Source organism: Ipomoea triloba, chromosome 4 (genome assembly GCF_003576645.1).
Source record: "Ipomoea triloba cultivar NCNSP0323 chromosome 4, ASM357664v1".
NCBI lineage: Eukaryota > Viridiplantae > Streptophyta > Magnoliopsida > Solanales > Convolvulaceae > Ipomoea > Ipomoea triloba.
In genome coordinates, this window is record NC_044919.1 from 32,223,313 (window position 1) to 32,241,773 (window position 18,461).

Genomic DNA, 18,461 nt, shown 5'->3' on the forward strand with positions numbered 1-18,461 from the left:
TCATATCCTCACACAAGAATGTAGATATAGTCGAGTACAAATTGTAGAACAAATGGGTTTAATAAACTGTTTTGATAATTATATTTTGCAATAGCAGAACTGTAATTATATCTATAAAACGTGTGGGAGCTATTGCTTTAACTGCTTCAGTACACTCGCATGATACTGGTGTAATTGGACACAAGCGAGAAAACAGCAGAGAGTCTTCACTAAACGACCACAAAAGCACTTGATGTACCAGTAAAGTGTTTAATGGAGCCTAGAAGAGACTTTGCAGCACCAAAATGCTTTATTCTGTATACACCAGGAGTGGCTGAGGAGGGTATTCTCCATTCTATGGTTGCTTCGCTTTTAGGACTTAGTTTAGCGGGTCTTGACCAAATAAACCTAAGACAGAAGTCATCATCATCGTACGCAGGAAGCCAGGTGTCCTTTCCTTGGAGGATCTCCACAAGGGCAAATGTACCCTCAGTCATGAGGTCATTTCGGGGGCATGCTGATTGGAAAACAACTGTCACCAGGTCTCCCCTCTTCACAGTGGAGTTTTTAGGAACATCTGTCACGACATCTCCAAAGCTAGTGCCAAGTGGTGTTGTATCCACTACAACTGGTGTCAAGAAGCTTAGCTGCTTGTCTAGTAAATCTGGAGGATTGGGGCCTGCTTCCACAGACTGACCAGTTACCGTGGCCTTTGCGAGCTTCTTAAACTCTTGAATGTAGGCATTCAGTGTATGTGGACCATACAATGTCGAGGCACCCTGAAAATGTTCAAATATGTGGATACTTAAATAGACAAATTCTGAAACCGGTAGTACTAGCTCCCTCCACATCCCAAGCCTAAGCATTTCTGTTTCTATAATTCTATGTACCAGATTTTTATTTGAGTTTTAACTTTTTAAACATATTGGAGTATCATAAAGAAATTAGTTCCATGTGAAGGTCAAAAGCGAGTGGCATGTACCACCATTGTGTTCCATAAATCATGTTGTAACTCAGTCAACTAACCTCGTATCTTTGTATCTCATACTCCTCATGCGTAGTAACATATTGTGAATATGTATTAGTCAACCCAGCTATCACAACATGAACATTACTGTTGAATTCTGACGCAGCACTTGTGAGCACTGTTTTTACTGCATCTCGTAGACGCCTCCCAGCCATTGTAGTGAATTCTAATAGAAAACCAAACAGATGAAAATACTATGACTGCCAAGTAGCAAACTTTACGCATACAGATTAAAGGTAAACTTTGATCAAAATTAGTTTTAAGGTATTTTTAGAGGTGAGGTGACTGCAAAACTTCAGGATCTTTAGACATGAATAAAATAAAAATTGAAAGCACAAATATTTCTACTAAAAAATTTGACCTTTGATACTATGAAGATTGAGTTATGAAGAACATAACCATGATAGTTAACAAGACACTGAATCCGAGAAATACCTCCAGGTACGCTGAGAATTGCAAGCTGTCCTACTCTTAAGATCTGGATTGGAAGTATTGAAGGCTGCAAGAATCATTAAAAAAAGTAAGTCAAGGTTACTCCCCGAGTCCCTGTCATTATTTTTGGTAAATAAAATGGAAAGGAGTGATGGTTACTGCAAACCCACTGAACAGGGTGGCAATGGCTTATTGGGGTTGCCAGCAAGGGCAGGACTCAAAGGTCACATCCCGACCCCATGGGTCAAACAGCTATACCATCCCCACCAAGCTATTAGGAAGCAACTCAGGAATATGCATGATGATGTTTCTATTGATGATATATTAGAGCTAATTGGCATTGGAAGGAAGAAACTCACAGCCCAATCATAAGGCAACTTCATTTCTCCAGTATCGAGCAAAATAGGTTTTGGTTGCTGACACTCCTCTTGTTCCTTACCAGGAGTTTTAAGTAAGTCACGTACCGCTCTCCAAAATGCATTTCCCTAGGTAATATCAAGTTAGAGAAAATGAGTACATTTTAGCTCCGCTTGCTAGTCTGTTCTAGAACAGAATGCACATAGTTTATCCAACTTCAGTACCTGGTCATCACCCTGGGTAAAATCAAAAGCACCAGGACCATCAGTTGTACCAGCAGCAAATGCAAACCCCATGGCAGCAGGACAGGTTTTTACAACTTCAGTACCACCACCTTCTTTGGGAATGGTCACTTCAAGGTTGGAGAAGTTCAGATAGGTGTGGCGGTAATCAATTTTCCCCTTCAGCTGCTCTGATGCAGAATTGAAAAGTTCCACTGCTTTTTTAAATTGTCTCTCCCCAATGATACGAGTACTCTCAAACTCATCTGGGTATCTGGCACTCAAGCAAGAGAAGAAGTTATCATCCATTTAAAACTAAATGGGAATCCTAAATAGTGTAAAATTCATAATGCATACCCTGGTCCTCGTCCATAACATAACTCATTTTTCCCATTACATGTACTGGTATTGAAATCACAAGGTAACCCTGTATCAGTACAGAAAGCACCAAGTACATTTGGACTAACATCACCACAGTTCGTTTGGCAAAATGCTGAGACAAATCTAGGCTTGTCAGCAAGCCTGAGTGCAGACCTTACACGTCGAGCAACACTCGTGAGCCTGGTAGCTAGCTTACCCGAAGAAGACTGGAAGGAAGCAGCAAGTTCCAGTAACTCATGATCTGCATTATAATAACACCCAAAAGTTTAGCAATTTAACCCTTAGCTCCATTTTCTACAAAATGTTCATCAACATAAGATATAACTTTACCATCAAGCATTCATCAACATACATTTTCTATTTAAAAGCAACTCAAATTTAAGAGAATAGTGCAGGTGAAATCTCCAAAGTAGTCTTGGATGAAAACCAAACAAGAGAAAAATATGGCCATAACCTTTTTCCTTCCAATTTTCAATATGCTCTATTTCTTTTTCTTCCTTAATATTCCTATGCTGGTCCAGGTCAATTACCTTTCCTTCCAGAGTAAAGAAATTCCTTGTTCCAACTTAATAGTTGTTACATTAAATCATGTAAGTCCACAAAAGCATATTGCACAAATCTTGTATGCACATTCTTTAACTTAACTACTTAAGTAAACAAAGTTGAGCAAACATAGAATCATCTGCAGCCAGTATTAAGAAATGAGCAAAGTCTTCTGTAGATTACAGGATTCATGTTTATGAACGCAAGTAGTGTCAAACAGTGCAATCAAAGAAGCTCTACAGCTTGAATTAGAAAAATCTTCTGCAGACTACACACTTCATAATCATAAATTGAAGCAGTCTCAAACAGTCTTTCATATTTTGATTCCAAGAATTATGTCATGTGCAGTAGAATAGATAAAGATCTTACGCTTCTCATGAATAGGGATGATGTTTGAGATCCTTCTTGGCAATTTAATAGTTCTGGTTACATTAGAGACCTCGGTTTCAATACTATTCTGGCTGAACCAGTCTTCCATAAATCGAGCAGCAGCACCTTTGTTGTCTCCACTTATTAGAGAGTTTGTACGGCCCATTGAAGTTCCATGGGTAGCAAACCAATTAAAGCTACCAACTGGACCCCAATCATCATCTACAAACTTTAGTAGGGTCATTTCTTTATCGACATCATACTTGTATTTATTACGTTCAGCGGAGGGATTATTCAGATATGCACTAGGACTGCGGTTCACACCAGCATCCAACAGCTCTCCTGTTTAATAAAAGCCGAAAACTAATAAGGATAATATGGTTAGGTAAAGAATAGTCACACACTCCAATATAAAATGTAGCAAAAGGAAGCTATATGAAATGTTACTATAGATAGCCCTTGCACATTTGTTTTAGCTACTTTTGGTCAATGCTGAACAAATAGAACAGATCCCCCAAAAAACATGAGGTAGTGAGAAATAGGGATCAATGTTGGGTATCCATGGAGAGGACTGGCAGAACATTCCTTACAGAGGCATTTGGTTAATCTAAAGAAAAATTACCATGAATAAAGGGGAATAGGATAGAAATGGATGAAAATATCCTTTCTAAAACTATGGCATGCATCCTTAAAGTTATGATGGAACATTTGCACAGGTTCTTTCTTGAAAATCAGTGGGGCCCTAGCACATGTTATTACTATGGAGTGTTGAACATTCTAATTACAAGAGAATGTATGGATACTGCCACAGTGAAATGCTAAACGCATACAGGGTTAGAATGGGAGAGGAGAGCAACTCCACACCATTACCTTTATTAACAAATATTGATCCAGGCCGCAGGTTTTCATGAGCTTCAATGATGCTTTGCTCAATTCCATCGACAAGAGCATCAAATGACTGCCGGACAAATCCCAGTGACGTTACTATATACACTACGTACTGTAGATATCCCCCAGGGCCAGCATGAGTGTGAATACCACTAATGGCAACATTCTTTTCTGTGTAGAGGTCCCCATACCTGGAGAAGAAAAGATACTTGTGGTAATAAGTTTTTTTGTTAAATTACAGTTGGCTACTTAGAGCATATCATCAGTCATCAGAATATAAAAGTCCAAAACCAATTAGCTTTAGAGAATTAAATAATGGGGCAAAAAAATAAGCTAATAAGGTTTGAATGACTACCTTTCTTTCAACCTCTCAAGAACTTTAATGGTAACAATCTGTGAGGCCATGCAAGCATCAAGATTTACAAATAGAATGCGGTTTCCCTGTGGTTCTGCTACAATAAATGCACGAGATCTCAGCCTGAAGTGAACTCCAGCTGCAGTCTGTTCCGAATTAGCATACCCCATCATGTTAACATCAGCTGCTGGCCCTGTGATATCATAGCTCCCAAGCCCAATTAAGTACTTAGAAGCTGCATCCACTTCTCTGCCATCTATGTGCAGCAATAGCAGTAGCAGGCACGACCAAACAAACAGTCTCCGCATGTTGAGCTTGAGAAGCGAACCTAACCCCATCACTTTTCCCACAACAAAGCTGGATCACAGTTTTAACTTATTTAAACATTTTTCTGCATCAAATCAACCTCAGAAAATGAGATAATGTTAAACACTTACGCATCCTCTAAAACTAAAAGCATATATCAAATGGAGTATCCTAACCAAGTAACCAGATAACCTGTTATCTGCCTAGAAATGGAAAACTATTTCAAGCGCTACTAGTAAGACAAGTTGAACTAAATACGTAGTAGTACTTAATCTAATTTTAAATGATCCATCCAATTTCAAAATTAGAGCCATAGACCATATCATAGCACTGAACAAATTTGAGGCCTGAACTATCAAAAAACGATATATATATATATATATATATATATATATATATATATATATATATATATATATTCCACAATAAATTACTTAAGTAAAAAAATAAATATTCTTTTGCAATATATACATAGATAAAAGGGAGAAAATGCTGGAACAATTCAAATGTTAGGGGCTCGATAGTCAGAAATCAGAAATTCAAGGTAAAACATACTGGTTTCTACTTCAATGCTGAAGAAAATAAAAGTTTCAGATACTCACGTACATCACTGCAGAAGACAAATCGGATAAGACTGATGATCTCACATTTTCCCCAATAAATTACTTATAATATATTTTTTCGCAGTATATACATAGATAAACGGAGTAAATGCTGGAATATTTAAATGTTAGCTGCTCGACAGTCAGAAATCTTAAAATCCAAGTAAAACATACTGGTTCCACTACAATGCTGAAGAAAAAAAAAATCAGATACTTACAGATATCACCGCAGAAGACAAACAAACCGGAGAAGAATGACGATCTCGCGTCCAAGCAAAGCGATTGAGCGCAGAAAGAGGAATCCGAGAATTGCACGTTTGTGTTTAGCCTGGCTTCCGCCTCTTCCGATTTCAGTTCCGTCGAAGAATCGAGTTCACGGGCTGAAAGAGAGAGAGATTAAGTTGCGGTTTACTTGAGCTTAGAGAGAATAAATACAGACTGTTGGTTGCTCATTAGCGAAAGAGTCAAAAGTATTAGCGGAATTTCTTGTTGCTTAGAGCTCACTCTGTGGGTAATTGTACTATTTATGGACAATTATGGTAGTTGAAGTTCATTGCCGGGTTTATCGATCAGGATAAACGAAGCTTCTTCCTCTTCTCTTTCTGTTTTTTATTTTTCTTTGTGTTGCCAGTTTTTCCGGATTTGTCCGTAAATCCGTAAAAGAATTCACACTGCCACTTTTGTTGGGACAAAATTGTGGCATGGAAGGAAATTTTTATTCTAAATTATTTCTAAATTTTCAGTTCGAGTAATTCACACTTTCACAGTTAAAGCGTGACACATTTATACTTTTTTTATTAAAAAAAATTGATACATTTTTAGGATGTTATAAGTATCAAAGTGTTAATTTTTATTTTTTTTACTCAAAAAAAAAAGTGTTAATTTGTTAAGATATAATAAATTCTAACGAGTATATTTGACCACTTAATTATATCAATTTCAATAAACTTGAACAAATAAACGGTTTGTGATTTTTATAGAAGTGTTTGACATACTTTGGAGGGTTGAGAGAAATTTTGTAATAATATTTTTTTTTTTATTTACTCACTAGTGTTTTCACCCGTGCGTTGCACGGAATGAATTTGTTATAATATTTTAAGAAATATTTGAATCGATATACAATTATATAAATTATAACATCGAATATGAGTATGAATAAGTGTATAAATGCAATTATAGTATGAGTCTTCCTTGCATGCAACAAATATCACAAAAATTCAGTGTTCTAAAATAAGTGTATAAATGCAATAGGTAGATACTTTACATTATTGCATCATATTCATTAATTTAATTACTTGTCGATTAGTTATTGCATGATCTTGAGGTACACTTATATTTTGATATTCAGTAAGTATAACTATATTATAGAAAAATTTACATGGGAGGAATGGGATAATCAGTTAAGTAATTGTTGGTTGACCGTAGAGCGTTGTGTTGGAGGAAGAAGATGATATATAGTGAAGATGATATTGCCCTTCACTATATATCATCTTCTTCCTTCAACACGTTGATATTCTCTGGACAAATAACTGTTGGAAAAAAATTAGCATAAAATGGCATTTTACTGGCAATATTGTGGTACAAATATATGTGGGGTCCACTTTTGATTTGGGTCGGGTCAAAGTGGATTCGTGTTCTTCGTAGTTAGACGAAAAGATTGATATATTGTACGCTCAAAACTGATAATGGGTGAATGAGAAATTTGTTCTCAAAGTTGATCCATTTGAGTTAGAAAAATTTAGAGAAAAACCTTCCAAAGTAACTTTTGGCCCACATTGGTTTGAGAAGTGGTTTGCACCACTACTTATACAAGAGTTTTTCTAAGGCTTATTGAATTGTATAGCATAGAGGCTCTCTCTCGCGCGCAAAGGGGGGGGTGCAAATGAAATCCCAAAATGAACTATGCCAAATTTTCATATTTTTTACAATATTACGCAAACCATACCATAATACTATCGGTCTGTTTTGGGCGGGAAGTTAAAACTGAAGATATTGTTTTTATTAATAGTATAGATTGCATTGCAGAGAAATATATATACTGAATTACTACCATTAGTAATTCTAGTCTAGAATTGTATTACGAATAGGAACGTAGGGAAGAATATATTTTATTAGGAATTCTATTTTAATTTACAATTGTATTAGGGATAGGAATTGTATTACCATATTTTACAATATTACGCAAACCAAAATATATAAGTCTGTTTTGGGCGGGAAGTTAAAACTGAGGATATTGTTTTTATTAATAGTATAGATTATCAATTGTGAGCATATATGTATTATATATAAAAGTAAAATCATCATATTTCATTTTCTCGTCCAAACTTTTATACTCAATTAATTAAATAGTTTATTGGTCAAATAATTAATAAAGCTTATTTGGTAAAAAAAATGTAAAATGAAAATTAACTAATATCTATTAATTGATAATATTATTTCTATATTCACATAATAACATAATACCGTGTATAAAAGATATATTAATTAATTAGGTAATAACATAATAGCATAATTGGTAATATTATGCATGGTATTCTATAATATAATTGGTAATATTATTATTTGTAAATTATGTGTATTTTTTTTACATTTTTATAATACCGTGTAGAAAAGACATATTAAATTATTTATATTTTTCTGGAAACATGAATGAATATAAATAAACATATATTATTTTTTACAAATAAGTAGACTTTACGTGAAAATTCAAGATAATATCGATTAAATAACTGGTAAGTAATATATCCCCTCAAGGGATTTACATTTTAGTATTTTGCAATATTTAATTTAGTCAAGTTTTTTACTATATAAAATGTAAATATTTTTAAACTGCATCAAAAATATTATTTGATATAAAAATTTAAATTGAAAAGTTATAAAAAATATTAAAGAAAATAAACAAATTAAACTTATGTTAAATATTGTAAGAATATATTTAATAAATATTATTAAGAATATGTTAAATACTTATCAATTGTTCATAAGATTTATTTATTTTTTACTATTTATTGTATACGCTAGGCACGAACTAATATAAGCAATTGATATATATGCTAGAGATCACAGTCATTATCCAAAATTGAAATTGATGTAATGTTTAATAATATTATAATTGGTTAATTATATTCATAAATACTAATATTTAATATATAATAATAATTTTAGAATATATGAATTGATATTCATGTTAAACAAAAATAATTAATTTGCACAATGAAGAGCAAATAATACAAGTAAAATGTATTTTTCAAAAAAGAAAGTGTAAATAAAATGGGATAGAAAGTGTAATAATAAGTACATTAAATTATATAACTTTATTTTTTTCGTAATGAACCGGAACAATAAATATAGAATATATTCATTCTTAAATGGTGTCTATTAAAAATATCAATAAATAAAATAGGATAAGGAATGGAAATCAATAACCTATCTATTTCTTTTCTATTAATAAAAGTAAATTATCCAATACTCTTCAACTTTAATAGTATAGATAATTGGTAAGAAAATGTTATATGGAAATTACATTCATTTTTAAATGGTTTCATTCCCCTTCTTCCTTTCTTCCCCAACTATTAATAATCATTCTCATTCCACCCGCAAATTATATCGTGGACCGCGGTCCCAAAACGACGTCGTTTTGATTAATGAAACAGACGGATGAATTCGCGCCACTCACTTTCTTTTTATATATACTGCACTTTCTTTTCATATATACTGCACTTTCTTTTCAACACAACTGCAGTTCCCTTTCAACACAACTGCAGTTACTTTTTGATATAACTATNATCAAAAAGTAACTGCAGTTGTGTTGAAAGGGAACTGCAGTTGTGTTGAAAAGAAAGTGCAGTATATATGAAAAGAAAGTGCAGTATATATGAAAAGAAAGTGCAGTATATATGAAAAGAAAGTGAGTGGCGCGAATTCTTCCATCTGTTTCATTAATCAAAACGACGTCGTTTTGGGGACCGCGGTCCACAATGCATTGTGGACCGCGGTCCACGATATAAGAACTGCATTCCACCCTACTACCAAACATGCAATTTTTTTCACCAAAATCCATTACACTTACCAAGTATTTAATATCCATACCGATTCCGATTTCCATGTGCGAACCAAACACACCCTAAGATTGTCATTCAAATTACAAAGAAAACAATTCCCGTTAATGCTTTTATATGCAAAGTTTATTAAGAAAAGTTAAGGGCAAAGTGGCAAATATGATCTCATGCATGTTAAATTGTTATTGAAGAAATAAGTTTTTGTCAATACTCAATTGTATGTTGCTGCATCCAGAGTTAACAATCCCAAATGTCTCAAAATTTGTATTTGCGATGACTTTAGAAGAAATTGTACTTCAACTAATAATATAATTTACCAAGAAGTCTTTAATAATTTACAATTTTAAATAATTTGTATTGTAACAGAGTCAGTAGTACTCAAAAAAAAAATTGTATTGAACTTTTAATATAAAAAAATTCTTTTAATTAATTACCCATCTTAAATATCAATTCATATTTTAATTGCAAATATCTATATCCATAACTTTTTTTATATCGATCAAATCAACATAACTATTAAATAACAAAATTATATAAATGAATAAAGCCCATATATTCTTTTTATATATGAAAATAATCTAAATAGTTCAAATTGTTAGTCCGTGCATCGCACGGGTATCATACTAGTAATATATTAAATTAAATATCTTCCACCTTAACTTGACTCAAATCGATACTTCCATAGTGAACTCCACTCAAAATTATACATAAAAATAATTATTTTACATGTTTAATTTTAAATAATTATTTTACATGTTTAATTTTTTCAACAAGAATTCCATTATGCCCGCTCGTCGCGCCATTAATTTACACATGCAATAAATGTTTCATATATTTATTAATATAACTGTTAATAATAACTTACACCAGATTGTTTGATTATATAATTGATATTTAGTACGTGATATTATTAACATCTATATCAATAGTACTATATATGATATAATAAAATATATAGTGTATGATTGTACTCATTATTTTTTAACACTAAAAGTTTTGACGTGTAGATTATAAATGTCACAGCTCACGCTACTAAGGCATTTGTTTCATTGGTGTTTATGATTGTTGTATGTACTTCAAACCAAACAAGATGCGGAATATTATATTATATTATTCGTGAGTTAAATTGAAGTATTCATTTGAGGTAAACAAGTACAAGTACAACATTATATATATATATGTATATATATATATATATATATATATATATATATATAAACAATTATCCTTTTTTATTTTATTTTATCAGAGTAGTATTAAAATGAGTTTTTCTATAAAAAAAAATAATTTTTTATATGTTTTTGTATAGTAGTAATTTTGTTAAAAAAAAACACTTAATGTTTAATAATAGTGCATATTATAATTGAAACACTATAAATATATACTCAAATAAAGTTATATCTATAATAAGTATGAAATTATATAACTTAATAAAAATTATACTCACTTATCCCTTTTTCATTGCATAGTAATAGTATCTAATCTAATTTAAATCTAAAAATTAATAACAGGGAATGAATGTTGGTACCATTTATTTATATTCATTTTTTCGTTATTTTTTTCATACATTATGCTATAAGAGTTGTATTATACATATTTTTTGAACAAAAATATCCCTATCATTATAACTTTTGCTATTTTTTTCTCATTTTCAGTACCATGAACATGCATCAATCATATCTTTTTTTATATTATTTAATGTAATAATATATGTAGACATTATATATTGGAGTAATATAATAAATAAATTTGATTTCGATTTTAATTAGTAATGGTTGGTTAGTTAATTATTTCAAAAAATATAAATATCAAACTTAAAAAGTGGTTATATATATATATATATATATATATATATATATAATATCTAAAATCTAAAAAAAAACTTATAAAAGTGAATAAATGTTATTAGCCATTATTTATTATGTGTTTTTATACTTATTGAGTTGTGCGTTGTGCTACAAATATTATACTATTATTTTTATAAAACAAAATTATCTTAAACGGTTAAACTTGCTTTGATATATATTAAATGATACGATGATTATATTTAATTATTTTTCATATCTACAATTCTTACTTTAGAAATTTGTAATCATACAATAATATAATATGAATTCTACAACTATATAATATAAAAGTTGATGTTGAGTATCCAAATTATATTGACTTGATTTATCTTTTCGTGGGCATGGAATATAATGAGTTTACCTCCCCATAAATAGGGGCATGGAATATAATGAATTTACCTCCCCAAAAATAGGGGTATTTTTTATCTTTAATTTTCATGCTTTGGTCATCAACTTGACCATTTGCAGTGGTTTTCCTTATACATTTTTATCCATTGAAGAGGTCCGGCAAAAGCCATGTGAGTCACATTACAAAGTCATGGCTTTCACCAGACCTCTTCATTGGATGAAAATCTGTAAGGAAAACCACTACAAAGGGTAAAGGAGAAGATCAAAGCATGAAAAGATCAAAGCATGAAAAGATCAAAATACTCATGTTTTTTATTTGACGAAAATTTTAACGATGAACTAAAAGTGACAATGAAAAAATAAGACTAGCCGTAATGTGACAAAAATTAATGAAATGGACTAAAATTGGCAATGCCACATTAAATGGAAATGACTATATTCCACGATATGTACGTGGCCAAATCTCATTTATTTTTCAACTCTCGATCTCTTTTCTGTAATGCCATTACTGTCGCAGTACTTCAAGTAGTGAGCAGATCGCGCTAAAGATCTGAGTGATCTGTCTAAGAGAGGTGGAATCCTGTCAATGTGAATGGGAAGCTTGAAGGTGAATGTATTGTATGGTGGGTACATAAAGTGGAGATTACGGCTCCGCCACCACCACTGCCGCTACGTCATAGCTTTATAAAAAGAAAGAAAGGAACCAATTAAAGATTTGAGTTAGTTTGACTTGCTTCCAAGGAACTCTTCATTCTAAGGTATAATGACAGGAAATTTCGATCACTACTATGCGTTTTATTTTGTTGCATGTCAGCATCGGCATAGCTGTCCCGATGTCTCGGTCTAATTAAGCGCCATCGTTGGGGTTGGTCGGATCACGTGAATCATCATATCATAATATGTACCCATTTTATATATGCATGTGCATATGATTATTATAATGTTGTATAAATATAGTAAAATTTTCCATATTATTTATATCATGTAGGGTATACTACGTACTCATATAAATTTTAGTTACCTATTATTATCATTGAAAATAAATTAGATATTAAAACAGTTTTTACATATACATATGAAATAATCATCATCCTGATTTGTTAATTACTAACTACAACGTAACAACTATGCCGGCCTTGAAGATAGCTTTGTCACTTCCAAATAATTATTATGAAGATTACTTGGTTGTTCAACTTATTTATCTATGACATTGACAATCATCAGATAATACAATCATTAACCCAACTAGTATTTTCACCCGTGCGTTGCACGGAATGAATTTGTTATAATATTTTAAGAAATATTTGAATTGATATACAATTATATAAATTATAACATCGAATATGAGTATGAATAAGTGTATAAATGTAATTATAGTATGGGTCTTCCTTGCATGCAACAAATATCACAAAAATTCAGTGTTCTAAAATAAGTGTATAAATGCAATAGGTAGATAATTTACATTATTGCATCATATTCATTAATTTAATTACTTGTCGGTTAGTTATTGCAAGATCTTGAGGTACACTTATATTTTGATATTCAGTAAGTATAACTATATTAGAGAAAAAATTTACATGGGAGTAATGGGATAATCAGTTAAGTAATTGTTGGTTGACCGTAGAGCGTTGTGTTGGAGGAAGAAGATGATATATAGTGAAGATGATATTGCCCTTCACTATATATCATCTTCTTCCTTCAACACGTTGATATTCTCTAGACAAATAACTGTTGGAAAAAAATTAGCATAAAATGGCATTTTACTGGCAATATTGTGGTATAAATATATGTGGGGTCCACTTTCGATTTGGGTCGGGTCAAAGTGGATTCGTGTTCTTCGTAGTTAGACGAAAAGATTGATATATTGTACGCTCAAAACTGATAATGGGTGAATGAGAAATTGGTTCTCAAAGTTGACCCATTTGAGCTAGAAAAATATAGAAAAAAAACCTTTCAAGTAACTTTTGTCCCACATTGGTTTGAGAAGTGGTTTGCACCACTACTTATACAAGAGTTTTTCTAAGGCTTATTGAATTGTATAGCATAGAGGCTCTCTCTCGCACGCAAGGGGGGAGGGGTGCAAATGAAATCCCAAAATGAACTTAAAAAGGCTTGACTCGTGCTCCGACACCTGCATGCACGAATGTCGTTTAGAAAATTGGTTGGCCTTGCGGGTTGAATTATGCCAAATTTTCATATTTTGTACAATATTAAGCACCATACCATAATACAAGTTAAAACTGAGGATATTGTTTTTATTAATAGTATAGATTGCATTACAGAGAAATATATATACTGAATTATTACCATTAGTAATTCTAGTCTAGAATATATATACTGAATTATTACCATTAGTAATTCTAGTCTAGAATTGTATTACTGAATTATTACCATTAGTAATTCTAGTCTAGAATTGTATTACGAAATTATTACCATTAGTAATTCTAGTCTAGAATTGTATTACGAATATATTACCATTAGTAATTCTAGTCTAGAATTGTATTACGAATATACTGAATTATTACCATTAGTAATTCTAGTCTAGAATTGTATTACGAAACGTAGGGAAGAATATATTTTATTAGGAATTCTATTTTAGTTTACAATTGTATTAGGGATAGGAATTGTATTACCATATTTTACAATATTACGCAAACCATAATATTATAGGTCTGTTTTGGGCGGGAAGTTAAAACCGAGGATATTGTTTTTATTAATAGTATAGATTGCATTGCAGATAAATATATATACTGAATTATTACCATTAGTAATTCTAGTCTAGAATTGTATTACGAATAGGAACGTAGGGAAGAATATATTTTATTAGAATTCTATTTTAATTTACAATTGTATTAGGGATAGGAACTGTATTACCATATTTTATAATATTACGCAAACCATAATATTATAGGTCTGTTTTGGGCGGGAAGTTAAAGCTGAGGATATTGTTTTTTATTAATAGTATAGATTGCATTGCAGATAAATATATATACTGAATTATTACCATTAGTAATTCTAGTCTAGAATTGTATTACTAATAGGAACGTAGGAAAGAATATATTTTATTAGGAATTCTATTTTAATTTACAATTGTATTAGGGATAGGAACTGTACTACCATATTTTATAATATTACGCAAACCATAATATTATAAGTCTGTTTTGGGCGGGAAGTTAAAACTGAGGATATTGTTTTTATTAATAGTATAGATATAGATTGCATTGCAGAGAAATATATATACTGAATTATTACCATTAGTAATTCTAGTCTAGAATTGTATTACGAATAGGAACGTAGGGAAGAATATATTTCATTAGGAATTCTATTTTAATTTACAATTGTATTAGGGATAGGAATTGTATTACCATATTTTATAATATTACGCAAACCATAATATTATAAGTCTGTTTTGGGCGGGAAGTTAAAACTGAGGATATTGTTTTTATTAATAGTATAGATATAGATTGCATTGCAGAGAAATATATATACTGAATTATTACCATTAGTAATTCTAGTCTAGAATTGTATTACGAATATGAACGTAGTGAAGAATATATTTTATTAGGAATTCTATATTAATTTACAATTGTATTAGGGATAGGGATTGTATTACCATATTTTATAATATTACACAAACCATAATATTATAGGTCTGTTTTGGGCGGGAAGTTAAAACTGAGAATATTGTTTTTTTTAATAGTATAGATTGCATTGCAGAGAAATATTATACTGAATTATTACCATTAGTAATTCTAGTCTAGAATTGTATTACGAATAGGAACGTAGGGAAGAATATATTTCATTAGGAATTCTATTTTAATTTACAATTGTATTAGGGATAGGAACTGTATTACCATATTTTATAATATTACGCAAACCATAATATTATAGGTCTGTTTTGGGCGGGAAGTTAAAACCGAGGATATTGTTTTTATTAATAGTATAGATTGCATTGCAGATAAATATATATACTGAATTATTACCATTAGTAATTCTAGTCTAGAATTGTATTACGAATAGGAACGTAGGGAAGAATATATTTCATTAGGAATTCTATTTTAATTTACAATTGTATTAGGGATAGGAACTGTATTACCATATTTTATAATATTACGCAAACCATAATATTATAGGTCTGTTTTGGGCGGGAAGTTAAAATTGAGGATATTGTTTTTAGAGTTAATACCACAAATGGTCCTCTGACTATTGGGGTAGTACTTCTTTTAGTCCTCGACTTTCAATTCGACCACAAATGGTCTTCTGACTTTCATTTTTGACCACAAATAGTCCTCTGTTAAAATTTCTGTTAAATAGGTGTTAAATCTAGGGGTAATATCGTCAAATTGATTAATATTATTATGATTAATTCTTTTTTAGAATTATATGACAACATAATTAATTTCAAACATTAATAAACATTAAGTTAATAAATATAAAAATAAAATGGACGTGAGAACTTATATAAATGAACAAATTAAATAAAAATCCATGATTAATGTTCGCAATTTGTACTTGATTAATTATATTAATTCAACGGTAGCAGCTTTCAATTATGTCCCAAACAAAATGTTTGATCGATTAATGAAAAGTGAAAATTATTAATCGACCATGTATGAATAACCATGAAAATGATGAAAGCAAGATTTTTTAAAAAAAATCTTCCATTTTAGTCTGTTGGTTAAATTAAAATAGATAGCTCTAATATTAAATCTTAATTTTGTACGCATAATTACGAGAATAAAGTGTATTGTCTTTTTATTTATGAGTATTTATATTTGTTAATTGTTTCAATTATGCTTGTTGGTGAAAAATTATAAACATTTTTATTTTATGAACATTATATATATCAATTTGACGATAATACCCCTAAATTTAACACCTATTTAACAGAAATTTTAACAAAAGGACTATTTGTGGTCAAAAATGAAAGTCAGAGGACAATTTGTGGTCGAATTGAAAGTCGAGTACTAAAAGGAGTACTACCCCAATAGTTAGAGGACCATTTGTGGTATTAACTCTTGTTTTTATTAATAGTATAGATGGGGTAGCTCAAGTGGCAAGTGAGCTCTCTTTGCAGAGAATAATTTTGGGAGAACTCGAGTTCAATTCCCACAAGTGACAATTCCCCTTGGGCCAGCTCCCGTGCCTCCGGATCGAGTGCAGGTGGATCCGAACCGTTAAACGGACGGAGAAAAACCCGATGAATTAAAAAGAAAAAAAAAAAAAAAAAGAAGAAGAAGATAATACCATACAATCATTTGGCTTTTAACTCTTTTCTTTCTTTCTTTCTTTCATTCATTCACGGACATGGAATGGTGTAGCTAGCACTTGCGGGGACCGTACCTTTTGTAGGGAAGGTTTGCTGTTACCACTTATGATGGGAGGTCTGCCTTAATTGTTGAAATCAAACCAAGGAACATTAAAATTAATATAATATACATAGATTAGCGATAAAAATGTTGGTTAACGTAGTTAAGAATTAATATTTGTACGGGTATTAGTTAGATGATTTAGGCCCTGTTTGGTAAGTGGTTGTTGGCTAATTGGGTTGGCTGTTTGGGTTAGAAGGTATGATTTGTTGATAATATTAGCTGATTGTAGAAAGTTATTTTTTGATAAATTAGCTGTTAGTTGATAGCTGTTTGGTATAATTTCTTTTCTCAAAAAACTAATTGAAAATGCTGTTTTGAGTAGCCTTTTGAATTTTAGCATTTTGGAGTTACAAAAAGCTTATTAACCAAACAACTAATAGTGGTCAAATAAGCCAAAATTGGCTGATAGGCTGATTATTTACCAAACGGGCCTTAATCTAATTGGTATATTATTGTTGCCGGTTTCTCTTCTATATACACAATGTATTATGCATTGTTTGAAAATATACAAATACATTTCTTTCGTTCTCATGAAGCATTATAATTGTATCTAATTAAAAGACGATTTGTAATTTAACACTCAATTAATTTGACATTTTTATTGTCATTTACTTACATGAGAATGTATGATTTTTATTTTTTATGTTTAGATCGAATGTGATATGAGTTTAATGCATTTGTTACTTAGACCTATGTTACGTTGCTAATTAGTGGTTAATGAGTAGAAGATATTTTAGCAATTTTGATCAATGAATTATATTAATTGTTTATAAAAATATGTTTGATACAAAATAACTATTTACTATTTCATAATGATATACATATCAAAATGAACATATACTCTATAATAATAGTTTATTAATTATATAACAATCGCGTTTAATAATAATAATAATAATACTCGTTGTCTTTTATTCGTTATAACAGCAATAATAACAACAAAATAAAGAATAAGAATTTTGGCATTTTGGGTTGTTCATCAATGTCCCACATTAGCTATCAATCAAAGGAGAATTCTTTTCTGATATCAGCTTTTAAAATTTTTGAAGTAAAACGATATTTTCAATAACAATTTTTTTTTCAAGTGCTAACAATATTATTGATTACTAAATGTTTATTTCAATGGTTTGATCAAGTTGATCCACAAAAGTAGTTTGATCTATACTTCTTATTATTGTGTGTGCGTGTGCGTGTGTTTTGTTTTTTTTGGTTTTTGGGGGGACTGGCCATTCCAATTTTAATGTGGATTTTACACAAGTTTGTGTAGATGAAAAAAATTGATGGCATGGGTTGGTTTTATCTAATGGGAAGGCTGAATTTTGCTTGTATTTTTGTCATACACAAGGAGTTAGTTTTTGTAAGAAAAACAAAACAGT

At 30.9% G+C, this 18,461-nt stretch overlaps 1 protein-coding gene across 2 annotated transcripts; it reads right to left on the reverse strand.

The window, feature by feature from the left end:
* Positions 1-23: 23 nt before the first annotated feature.
* On the reverse strand, positions 24-6,096 carry LOC116016518 (neutral ceramidase 1-like). Of its 2 annotated transcripts, XM_031256824.1 has the most exons (11): positions 5,965-6,096; positions 5,679-5,840; positions 4,553-4,943; positions 4,180-4,388; positions 3,310-3,651; positions 2,374-2,638; positions 2,020-2,290; positions 1,798-1,923; positions 1,442-1,505; positions 1,006-1,172; positions 24-758 (listed from the first exon to the last, which is right to left on the reverse strand). In XM_031256824.1, the coding sequence occupies exons 3-11, from the start codon at positions 4,888-4,890 to the stop codon at positions 210-212; spliced, it is 2,331 nt and encodes a 776-aa protein (XP_031112684.1). In that variant the 5' UTR covers positions 4,891-4,943; positions 5,679-5,840; positions 5,965-6,096; the 3' UTR covers positions 24-209. The 2 variants fall into 2 exon arrangements, with proteins under 2 accessions (XP_031112684.1, XP_031112685.1); XM_031256825.1 differs by having other exon boundaries at positions 4,553-4,880; positions 5,679-6,090.
* Between the last annotated feature and the right edge of the window lie 12,365 nt (positions 6,097-18,461).